At 38.6% G+C, this 11,866-nt stretch overlaps 1 protein-coding gene across 1 annotated transcript in view; it reads left to right on the forward strand.

Annotated features, from left to right (window-relative positions):
• abca4a (ATP-binding cassette, sub-family A (ABC1), member 4a) overlaps positions 1-11,866 on the forward strand; it is a 30,650-nt gene that overhangs the window by 16,563 nt on the left and 2,221 nt on the right. The window contains 26 exon segments of the mRNA XM_079488009.1: positions 644-821; positions 898-1,029; positions 1,137-1,276; positions 1,390-1,527; positions 1,616-1,806; positions 1,877-1,982; positions 2,321-2,526; positions 3,044-3,098; positions 4,460-4,635; positions 4,724-4,848; positions 5,332-5,430; positions 5,515-5,704; positions 5,780-5,874; positions 5,971-6,003; positions 6,092-6,197; positions 6,361-6,435; positions 6,523-6,692; positions 7,635-7,812; positions 8,335-8,450; positions 8,705-8,852; positions 8,928-9,051; positions 9,823-9,952; positions 10,118-10,238; positions 10,320-10,382; positions 10,460-10,566; positions 10,690-10,831. Of these exon segments, the coding sequence (XP_079344135.1) occupies positions 644-821; positions 898-1,029; positions 1,137-1,276; positions 1,390-1,527; positions 1,616-1,806; positions 1,877-1,982; positions 2,321-2,526; positions 3,044-3,098; positions 4,460-4,635; positions 4,724-4,848; positions 5,332-5,430; positions 5,515-5,704; positions 5,780-5,874; positions 5,971-6,003; positions 6,092-6,197; positions 6,361-6,435; positions 6,523-6,692; positions 7,635-7,812; positions 8,335-8,450; positions 8,705-8,852; positions 8,928-9,051; positions 9,823-9,952; positions 10,118-10,238; positions 10,320-10,382; positions 10,460-10,566; positions 10,690-10,831 (3,344 nt within the window).

The following is an 11,866-nucleotide window of genomic DNA, read 5'->3' on the forward strand; positions in this document are numbered from 1 at the left end:
AGGTTTATTTAAGTTTTATCAACATTTTGAATATGATTGATAATATGGTAAAATGTTTATTTTAGTTAACTTATTAGCAATTTGATGTTTGCCATTGTCATTCAATTATTTATTTGTTTATTTTTTATGTTTCTAAGTTTAATTCGTGTTAGTTCCGTTTTAGGTTTTAGGTTTTGTTTTGTTTTTTATTTATTTTTATGTTTTGAATTCGATTTCATTGTTAAACTTTTTTTGGCTTTCATGTTTATTCTAGTTAGAAATAAACTCTCATTAATTTATTATGTTTTTATATCAGTTTCATTTCTTTTAGTTCGTTTTTAGGTTTAACTCAGTTTTTGTTTATTATCAGTGAATCATTTTTAGTTGATTGCTGAGGCAACATTTCTCATCTTTTCAAAGTATATTCAAGCCAACAATTTATTTGATTTTAATTAACGGAAATTGTTTTAATAGCTTTATTTATATTACCACGATATGTATTCATTGTAAGCGATGTATTTGACCCAGACATCTATGAAATTAATAAGACTTTAAGCATTTTATTTTCGCTTCATATATATTTAAATCATTTAAATATATCATTGGATATCATACAAATCCTAAGCATTCCTGTAATATTCCTATCTATCATGTATATATCAAGGGAGGCAGTTTTTCGAGCACGAGCCATTGGGTTTGGTGGCAGGAGTGTGTGTGGAGAACCTGTATAAGGTGTTCAGTGGCAGCTCCAGACCTGCTGTAGATGGGCTGAGCATCACCTTCTATGAAGGTCAGATCACGGCCTTCCTGGGCCACAACGGTGCGGGGAAAACCACTACCATGTATGTACCAACACCTAAAGAAATGGTCTTTATTTACATAGCAAACAGTTAAAACATTTGCTTCTCTCTCCCACAGGTCTATTCTCACGGGTATGTTGCCTCCCACCTCCGGAACAGCCTTTGTCTATGGGAAAGACATCCGCAAGGACATGGACGCCATCCGCAAATCACTGGGAATGTGTCCTCAACATAACATCATCTTTCACCAGTTTGTAACCCCCCGTGTGCTTCAATTTAAAGGATGTGCAGAAAAGACAACTGAAGTCAATCAAATCCTACTTTCTTTCTCGCTTTTTCTCTCTTTCTGACATGCAGTATGACAGTAGCAGAGCACATTTTGTTTTACTCTCTGCTGAAGGGTAGACCTTTACCAGAAGCCCAACTGGAGGTGGAAAACATGCTGGAAGATCTCGGTCTCCCTCACAAGAGAAATGAGGAAGTACAAAACCTGTCAGGTTAGATCCCAAATCCCATCCGCCTGCCTAAATGAAGTTTATCATAAATGTTTGTCAGTTGTATATAGACATCTTTTAGTGATTTTTGATGATATTTGTCTCCCTCTGTGTAGGTGGAATGCAGAGGAAGCTCTCTATTGCAATGGCTTTTGTTGGTGGCGCGAAAGTTGTGTTTCTAGATGAACCCACATCAGGAGTGGATCCATATTCAAGACGCTCCATCTGGGATTTGATGTTAAAATATCGCTCTGGTACAAACTGATGTATTCTGTATCATCTTGCAGACATTGTAGCATTATACTTTGAGTACGGGTGTGAAATGTGTTTGGTATTGCACAGGTCGTACGGTGATTCTCTCCACGCACCACATGGATGAAGCCGACCTGCTGAGCGACCGCGTGGCCGTCATCTCTCAAGGTCGACTGCACTGCTGCGGGTCTCCTCTCTTCCTGAAGAACTGTCTGGGCGCCGGGTTCTATCTCACGCTGGTGCGGCGCATCAAGGAGAATGTGCCCTGTGTCAGGAAGGAGGTGAGACATTTGACTGTATGTTCAGGGAGAGAGTTTAGTTGTATTACTACAGTTTGTCTGTTTTCCGCAGGGTCAGTGTGACTGTACTGATAACAGCTCTTGTAAGAGTTCACTCTCAACCAAGTTAAGAGAAAACGGTAAAGACCTGCCCAGAATAACAGAGAGGCAGATAGAAGGTAAGGAGTTACAGGAGTAAGGAGTACTTTGCTTTTGTCTCCGTCCATCAAGATGATATATTTTGTGTATAGTCTGCCGCATCTTAACCATTTTTATACAAAAATATTTCATGTACTAGCTAACTGAAATGTTGTCATTATGTCAATGTAGTATTTGCTCAACATCCCTGCACAGCGATTGTTTTATATCAAACATCTCGATCACATGATGTGCATGTTCTTTAAAATATAAATCTAGTTTTATTATTGAGCGGCTTGCGTTGTGAATAAGTGATTGCAAAAGAAAATCCATCGCTCTTGTTTGTGTTTTTTTGCAATGCATATCTCTTTTCCATCAGGGGACATTGAAAGCATCACAGCCCTTGTGCAGCATCACGCTCCAGAGGCAAGGCTGATCGAGGTCATAGGTCAAGAACTGACCTTCCTTCTGCCCAGCAGGGGCTTCAGACATCGTTCTTACGCCAGTCTGTTCAGAGAGCTGGAGGAGACGCTGGCGGACATCGGCCTGAGCAGCTTTGGAGTTTCAGACTCATCGCTGGAGGAGGTTTGATCACACGAAAGAACTTATTCTTTTTTTATTTTGTTTTACATTGAAAATAATGAAGATGTCTTCAATCTACAGTGACAGCTAAATCTTTTTTCCCTGTATTATATATCACAAGCTATGACAGTCATTGCAATTTGTAACATTAATAACTTGAACACTATTGTAAATCTAACACTACACTTCAGCCTCCCTGACTGACTGAACTCAGAACCGTTGAGAGAGAGAGAGTTGCGCCAACGGAAGTTCAAAATGTTCATGATGCCCAGATAGATCCAGGAAGTTATGTTTTCTCTTTAAATGCTTTATTTCTTATTCATTAAATGACTAACATCTTTTAATGGGTTAAAAGTTGACCTCAGTTGGTCTGTTTAGAGAGGCCTACATGAACCGTCATTGCTTTGAAGAATCTGTCCCATTGACGCGACTCTCTCTCTCAATGGCTCTGACTTAACTGAATGTTCAAATATTTCGTATGTAAAAGCATAATCTTTCCTGGTTGCTTGATGTCCTGCAGGTCTTTCTGAAAGTCACCGCTGATGGAACATCTTCAGACGGCGGTGCTGTATCTGGTGAGATTCTGTTTCTGATCATTCTGTCGATCTCAGATGTTTCAGCTGCCGTGTATGTGTTTGTCAGTTTACTGTCCCTGTAAATCTTGTGATGTGCATGTTGTGGTTGAACCTCTTAGACATCAGAGCTCTGCAGCAGAAATCTCTTGTGAGTCTCTATAGAGACAGTGTAAAGATTGTGAACGTGGAAGAAGGTGAAGATTAACCGCAGCTTACAGAAACAACACTGGATGCCATAAAGAGCTGCTCGTGTCAGATATGGCAGAACGCTACATAGTGCAGCCGTCGTAGTGTTTTGTTTTTGCTAGCGAGGCTTGCTGTTTAATAGCTAACAACAGTTGAATCCTAAAAATGTGTTGAATGAATTTGGACTGTGGATGAGCCACGAAAACGTGCGAAGTCACATTTAACTCCAAAATCAAAAGATCTAAAATTACATAACGTTACAGACAATAGTCTGTTTTGGAAATGTTATGGTTTGTCCTGCCAATTCAGCATCTTTTTCTTTTCAGTTCTCATTACTTGTGAATAAAACATAAATGATACAAAACAGGCCTTCTTTTCTATATTTTGTCAAGTCACAGAAAAAAATTAAGAGACTATTCAAAATGTTCATGGAATCAGCATTTATGGCAACATTACATTTACATTTAGTCATTTAGCAGACGCTATTATCCAAAGCGACTTACAAAGAGTTCAGGGAGCAATAAGAGAGAAGAGCTTATTAAGAGAGCAACATTTTTTTCATTTATCTGAAATGAAACAAAAGATTTTAACAAAATCTCAGGGGTGACATCAAGACAGCAATGTGAAAGACTGACGGCATGACAAGACACATGAAAACATGAGTTTATCACATATAAAAAACACTTGTTTTAACTTTTCCTAAATACATTTACAAACACAATGCAAATTGTGAAAAGCGCTATATAAATAAAATTGAATTGAATTTACAAACATTACTGTATTGCTTAAAAGTGAATATGAACTGGTTTTCTTTGCAGTATATTTGAGGTCTGAAATAGAAACAATTTTCTTTGAATTAGGGAACAATATTGTTAGTAGTTCACAGAATGAAACAAAAACGATCATTTTACCTAAACACACATAAATAGTCAATTCCGAAAAGATGAAAGTCATTTTGAAATGGTCTCTTCATTTTTTCAGCGGCTAAATATTTTCCTATTATTTTTCGTGGCTAATTGGGACTTGACAAAGCTTTGTGATACCAAAACTAAACTGATTTGCTTTCTTAGTTTTGCAATAAGCATTATGTTGGCATTGACCACCGTGGTGCCTCACTATATACCGTATGATGTCTCTGTATACCTCATCCTGACTGTATTTGATCTTGTGCACAGATGGAGACAGATCGGTGCATGCTAACAGTCAGTCAAACCCTGGATTATTATTCAGCAAACAGGGCAGAGGGTCCAGACAGGTGAAAGGAGTCTGTCTGATCCTCAAGCAGTTCATTGCTCTCCTCATCAAGAGGTTTCATCACAGCACACGATCTGGAAAAGACTTTCTAGCCCAGGTCAGACTAACAGTCCTGGTTTTGGTTTATAGATTGTTGGTTATGTACTTTACAGGTGCTCTGAACTTTATTCTGCCCTCTATTTCAGATTGTGTTGCCGGCAAGTTTTGTTCTGGTTTCTTTGATGTTCACTCTGATTGTTCCACCGTTTGGAGAATATCCCAGTCTGACCTTGAGCCCCTGGATGTACGGCAGACAATTCACATTCTTCAGGTAGAACATTGCAAAGCAACAGGATTCTCAAAAGAAAAAATGGTTGTATTCGCTAGTAAATGTTAGTATACTGTTGTGTATTATAGTATACTGTTGTTTACTGTACCACAGTATTCTGTAATAGTGAATATATATAGTCGATTGATCTACTTAAATATTGTAGTGTTCTTTACAAATGACTATAGTAATGTTTCAAAACAGTGTATTATTTAGCGTCCAAAATGCTGGAAAGATGTTAGACATGATAAAAGCTGTGTTGTATTAATAAACTGAGATGGGCTGATCTGTATGTTCATTTTGTAATAACCATAAAGGACGCAGACAGCGTGAATAACTATTTACAACCATCATGTTTGATTTACTCAATGTGATGCCTAAGTCCTTAATATATGCCATTTATCACAATAAGTTTGAGAAATGAATCATCATGGTTATCATCATTCATTCAATTAAATGACTTAATCTTTATCACTTTACCTTCAGTAATGAACAGATGCAAAGTCCTGAAATGAGATACTTTGGGGATGTGCTTCTCAACAGACCTGGATTTGGGACTCGCTGTATGTTGGATGAACCTCTTGAGTACGTATACATTACAATTCATAAATATACATAGCTGCGATCTCCCACCGGCCTACTAACATCACCCGTTCTTGTTCCTCACAGAGACTATCCTTGTAATAACATAACCACTAAATGGGAGATGCCTCTGGTCAACCCGGCACTCATAGACATGCTGGCTGACTCGAGGTGGACCGACATCAGCCCGTCTCCTAGATGTCAGTGCAGCACGCCCAACAAGCTCACCATGTTACCCGTGTGCCCGGAGGGGGCCGGGGGTCTTCCTCCTCCTCAGGTCTGCCCCTCAGATCAAAAGCATAACTTGTATACATTGTGTTGGTGTATAATAATATATGTTCCTGGATTTTAGAGGATTCAGTCCACTGGTGATGTTTTGATGGATCTGACTGGCAGAAATATTTCGGATTATTTGGTGAAGACTTACACGAGCTTAATAAGGACAAGGTATTGTGGTCCAATCATCAGCCTATAACTATTGTACTGTTTTTACATGCATATAGGAATGAATCTTGTTTCGATATCTTTCTTTTTGTTTTACAGCCTGAAGAGCAAGTACTGGGTAAATGAGCAAAGGTACCGACGTCCAATATAAAATATTAAGGGCACCCCCTTGTGGTCTCCTGTAGAAGAAATCTTTGCATGTGTGATCTCTTTTATTCAGGTATGGGGGCGTCTCAGTTGGAGGACATCTACCTGTTCTGGATTTGGATCCAAAAACCTTCCAGAATGCTGCGTCTCAGTTTGGACGTTTGCTTAATGTCACGGGGGTGAGTTGTGTTGGGGTGTGAATGTTCCACCATTATTAACCAGTTTTGTTTCATATCAATGAGACTGAAACTAAGCAAAACAGATGTACAAGATAGATTGTCATCTTGTTATGTATGTATATATATATATATATATATACATTTTACAGTGTGTTACTTACAGGGTAGATACACAACACGTACTCTGAAAGAGTTTGGTACTTTCTTGAAATACATGGAGACTGAAAACAATGTCAAGGTGAGATTGTTCCAGTTCGGCTTTGTGTCATAGTTTACTGAGCTTGCCTCATAGATAAATAAATAACACGTTTGCTATTTTCTCCAGGTGTGGTTCAACAACAAGGGATGGCATGCCATGGTGGTTTTCATGAACGTGGCAAATAACGCCATCCTTCGCGCCAACCTGCCACCTGGTGCCAATTTAAATGAGTATGGCATAACAGCCATCAATCATCCACTGAACCTAACCAAGGAACAGCTGTCAGAGGTCACAGTGTGAGTGTCGCACCAAGAGAGCTTTATTCAACAGGAACATTTGCAAATATTTCAATATTGTTAATGCTTTTCGCATTATGTCATACACTTTGAAGGAAAATATTTGTAATTAGCATTTTTCTATTGTTTGCGGTACGCAACATAGTGTAGACATTCAACCAGATAGATTTACATAACATGCAAATGAAAATGAGACTTTTCAGACTTTTCTTTGTCTAACAAACAATGAATTCAGCTGACAAATCACATTATCTTATTATTTAAGTGATTTTTATGTTGCGACTTTTAATGCTTTTCATTTTATATTCATAATATATTTCATGTGCTTTTCTCATTTTATGATTTATTTTTTATGTTGCTATAAAAGATTAATTTATCTTAGTTTGGTTTTTATTACATTTTAGTTCATGATTTTAGTGCCTCTACAAATTTCAGTTAAAATTTCTGCTTACGTTTAAAACATATATATTTGTGATATTTACACTATTAAAATAATAACTGAAAACGTTCTTGTTATTTTCTACCAGACATTTCCCTTAATGCTAAAATGCAAATATAAAATACAAATAAAATAATTGTCAAAAATTATACTGTGCCCTGTTTTTACAGTGTAGTATTTTAAACTTAATTTTATATTAAATATATTAAAGGATGAACAATGATTGTAATAACCCAAAAAGTAACCACGTTTTAACTATAGCCTAGTAATAGTTATTGTAGTTATAGTAGTAACGTTTATTTCTAATCAAGCAACAGCAACCACAAATTCACCAGGGTCTCTTTATAGTAACATTAGTTTTACCATGATACTTGTAGACCATTACTTATACATAAACTATGTTTAGATGATTTGTAATATACCATGATTCATTTTCCCATAATACAATGTTTGTATTGAAACAATGTACTGCGTTATCTGAATTAACTCTCTCGTTTTATCAGACTGACCACCTCAGTGGATGCAGTGGTCGCCATCTGCGTGATATTTGCCATGTCCTTTGTACCGGCCAGTTTTGTTCTCTATCTCATCCAGGAGAGAGTGACTCAGGCCAAACACCTGCAGTTTGTAAGTGGGGTCAGTCCTCTGATCTACTGGACTGCTAACTTCTTCTGGGATATGGTAAATTTGTACTTGCTTTATCAACAATGTACACGTTTAATATTCTATAGACGATTCCAAAGCAACGACATGTTACTGCGCATGCGCTTCTGTGGCCCAAACTTAACTTCCCTATGCAAGGAATAGAGAAACCTGGAGATTATTTCTGATAAAATGCAAGAAATAAATGACATTAGATCGCAAGTTAAAAGTATGTTTAGCTAGTGTTATTTTGGGTCACCGGTAGAAGAGCGGTCATGGCTAAACCTAAATGCGACAAAGCTACACGACCCATTCAACAAATAGTTTATTTTATAAAATCAACACACAAAAACATTCAACAAATAGTTTTTTAATACAATTATTATAGAATAAAATATAAAATATTTATATTTATATTATTAGTAGCCACTTTCCAGACCGATCAACAAGACCGGAAGGATGAAAGCGTCTATATATAAATTGGTTGTGACTTGACATTTTTTTAGCAAACTTCTGTTTTCTGGTAAAACATTTAATATTGCTCTTCTCTTCTCGCCTCAGGTAAACTATGCTGTCAGCGCAGCGATGGTCGTGGGGATCTTCATTGCATTTGACAAGAAATGCTACACCTCGCCTGCCAATTTACAAGCCCTGATAGCTCTTCTGATGCTTTATGGGTAACAGAAATATCATTTTTATGATCTGTTTGCACTTCGGGCGGCAAACACAGTCCTTGCATTTTAGGTCTGTCCTGTTTTTGGACCCAAATTCACAAACATTAATTCTGAAGATTGTTAAAGGTAACCGACAGCATCTACAGAATTAGAAGTGGAATTAAACATTCTTTCTGAAATAAAATATTTCCATCATTATAAATGCTAATGTGATTGTGTCAATACAAATAAAAATGTTTTGCACCTGTGTTACGCAGCTGGTCTGTAACGCCACTGATGTATCCGATGTCATACCTGTTTAATGTGCCAAGCACCGCGTACGTCTCTCTCTCCTGCATCAACCTGTTCATTGGCATCAACAGCAGTGCCATCACATTTATCTTGGACTTATTTGATAGCACAGAGGTAAAAATACAAAACACTTCCAGCATTCAAAATATTTTAGTAGCTTCATCTGATGGTGGTCGGTTATCTTCATAGGCTCTGTTTAAGTGTAACCAGGTGCTGAAAAAAGCCCTGCTCGCCTTTCCTCACTTCTGTTTGGGCCGTGGGCTCATTGACATGGCGATGAACCAGGCGGTGATGGACGTGTATGCACGCTTTGGTGAGTCTTGCTTCTTTGTCCACCTCGCAATTCAGATGCTTGTTTTGAGGCTGCTGCGAGCAACCTAAACCCGGCCCCTGGCAAGGTTGGGACCCTGTGATCCGACAGTCACTGGTGCTTCAATCTCGGTGTCGACATGATGGACACATATCACTGCACCACCTTGTCTACAGGGGAGATTCACATTGCAGCAAATGCCAAATTCGAGGCCACGATGGTTTCAAATAATGGGCTTAAGCTAATCTCCAGACAAGAATACTCGACGTCTTTATTTTAATACTGTTTTGTACCATGCTTCTCTTTCATAGTTTATTCTTTAAAGGGAAAGTTCACCTCAATGTTAAAAGAATATTTCACCCAAAAAGAAAAAGTCGGTCATAATTATTTTACCAAATGGTAAACGAGGATGTGACTTTTTCTTCTGTGGAACACAAAAGAAGATATTTTTTATGAAATGTCTCAGTGGTTTTGTGTCCATATACAACGAATGTCAATAGGGGCCAGTGTTGTTTGGTGACCAACGCTCTTCCAAATGTCTTCTTTTGTGTTCTCCAGAAGAAAGTCAAATAGGTTTGAAACAACGTGAGGGTGAATAAATCATGTCAGAATGTTTTATTTTTGGGTGAAATATGCCTTTAATTCTGTCATTTACTCGACACAAAGAAGGTTGGGTAAATGTACTTTATCCGTGGCTTTATCCTAGCTTAATAGAACCAGTCTTTGTCTATTTTCACGAACAAATGTAAACCAATTTCTTGATGTTTATCTCAGGTGAAGAAATTAACTTGGATCCATTCAGCTGGGACTTTGTGGGGAAAAACGTGACCTTCATGGCAATAGAGGGGTTTGTGTATTTCATGCTGAACATCTTGATTCAGCGGCGATTCTTCCTGGAACACTGGTGAGAGGAAATACAATGTCAATGCGCAAAAAAAGGCAATGAAAGTCTATGATTTAGTCTAGGACAAAACATACAAGCTCTACTAATTTAGATACATGATGCTCATCACATTCCGTCTACATCATATACAGATACAGTCAAATGTCGTGTGCATCTCTCTAACAGGATGTCCGATTATAGAAAGCCGCCAGTAACTGATGAAGATGTGGATGTGGCCAAGGAGAGAGAGAGGATTTATAAAGGCGGGAGTACCGGTGACATCCTTCAGGTTAAAGACCTGTCCAAGGTACGTTTGCCCACTCTACACTGATGCATTATGGGAAATGTCTCACAACACAGACTGTGAATGTGGGTTCTCACTTTACAGACATATGCTGGAACAGTTATACCAGCGGTGGACAGAATATGTGTGGGAGTGTCTCCAGGAGAGGTAACCGGTGGACACATAGTATGTTACTGTCACTGTTAAGCGTTTTGTATGATCTTTTTCTCTTAATTCTCCCACAGTGCTTTGGGCTTTTGGGTGTAAATGGTGCTGGAAAAACTACCATGTTCAAAATGCTGACTGGAGACATAGATGTTACTGCAGGAGAGGCTGCCGTGACTGGTTACAGGTATGAGTAACTATAGCACATTGTCAATGTTTTTCTATTTATTTACGCATTTCTGATTTGGCAAATGTCAAGGCACAAAAAGTGCTCAGGACCTGATTGAAAGCAACCATTTTTACTCTCCAGCATTCTGACCAACATTTTGGATGTGCACCAAAACATGGGCTACTGTCCTCAGTATGATGCTATAGATGACCTTCTGACAGGAAGAGAACATCTGCATCTGTACGCACGACTCAGAGGAGTCCCAGAATCAGAGATCAACAGAGTGAGACTTTCTCTATTACATTATCACTTTCTCTTTTTTCACTTACTCTCTCACTATCGCTCTCTCCCATTTTTCTTTGTTTTATATATTGTTGTCGGCTAAATTCTCTTTTAGATTTTTTTTAGGGTTTTCATTTTATTTAAAAAATTGCATTTGATAAAATGTATTATAGGTCACTTTTATACCTGCTGTTTATATCAATAGATGAAATAAGGTAGAACGAAATTGTGAACAAGACGTATTCATTTTTAAAAACATGGCAAAATCAAGAACTCTTATTGATTTTAAATTCTATAAGTTAATAAATATAAATGTTTTTCAATCTGATTGGTGCTGTGCAAATGCGATGTGGTCTATTGTTGATGAAAATAAAAAAATATATTATTTTATTTTCATGTTTTTTTCTCTCACTAATTAGTATGTATGTAATTGGTTAAAGACATTTGTATAAATAATCTCTCTCTCTCCCTCTCACAACCGCTGAACCAACCACACAACCCGCCCACCCTCTCTCTGTCTCTCTCTCTCTCTCTCTCTCTCTCTCTCTGTCTCTCTCTCTCTCTCTCTCTCTCGCTCTCTCTCTCTCTCTCTCTCTCTCTCTCTCTCTCTCTCTCCCCCTCTCACACTCGACCACCAAACCAATCACCCACCCACCCTCTCTCTCTCTCTCTCTGTCTCTCTCTCTCTCTCTCTCTCTCTCTCTCTCTCTCTCTCTCGCTCTCGCTCTCTCTCTCTCTCTCTCTCTCTCTCTCTCTCTCTCTCTCTCCCCCTCTCACACTCGACCACCAAACCCAATCACCCACCCACCCTCTCTCTGTCTCTCTCTCTCTCTCTCTCTCTCTCTCTCTCTCTCCCCCTCTCACACTCGACCACCAAACCCACCCACCCACCCACCCTCTCTCTCTCTCTCTCTGTCTCTCTCTCTCTCTCTCTCTCTCTCCCCTCTCACACCCGACCACCCTCTCTCTCTATCTCTCTCTCTCTCTCCCCTCTCACCACCCGACCACCCTCTCTCTCTCTCTCTCTCTCTCTCTC

Source organism: Barbatula barbatula (genome assembly GCF_947034865.1).
Source record: "Barbatula barbatula genome assembly, chromosome: 23".
Classification (NCBI taxonomy): domain Eukaryota; kingdom Metazoa; phylum Chordata; class Actinopteri; order Cypriniformes; family Nemacheilidae; genus Barbatula; species Barbatula barbatula.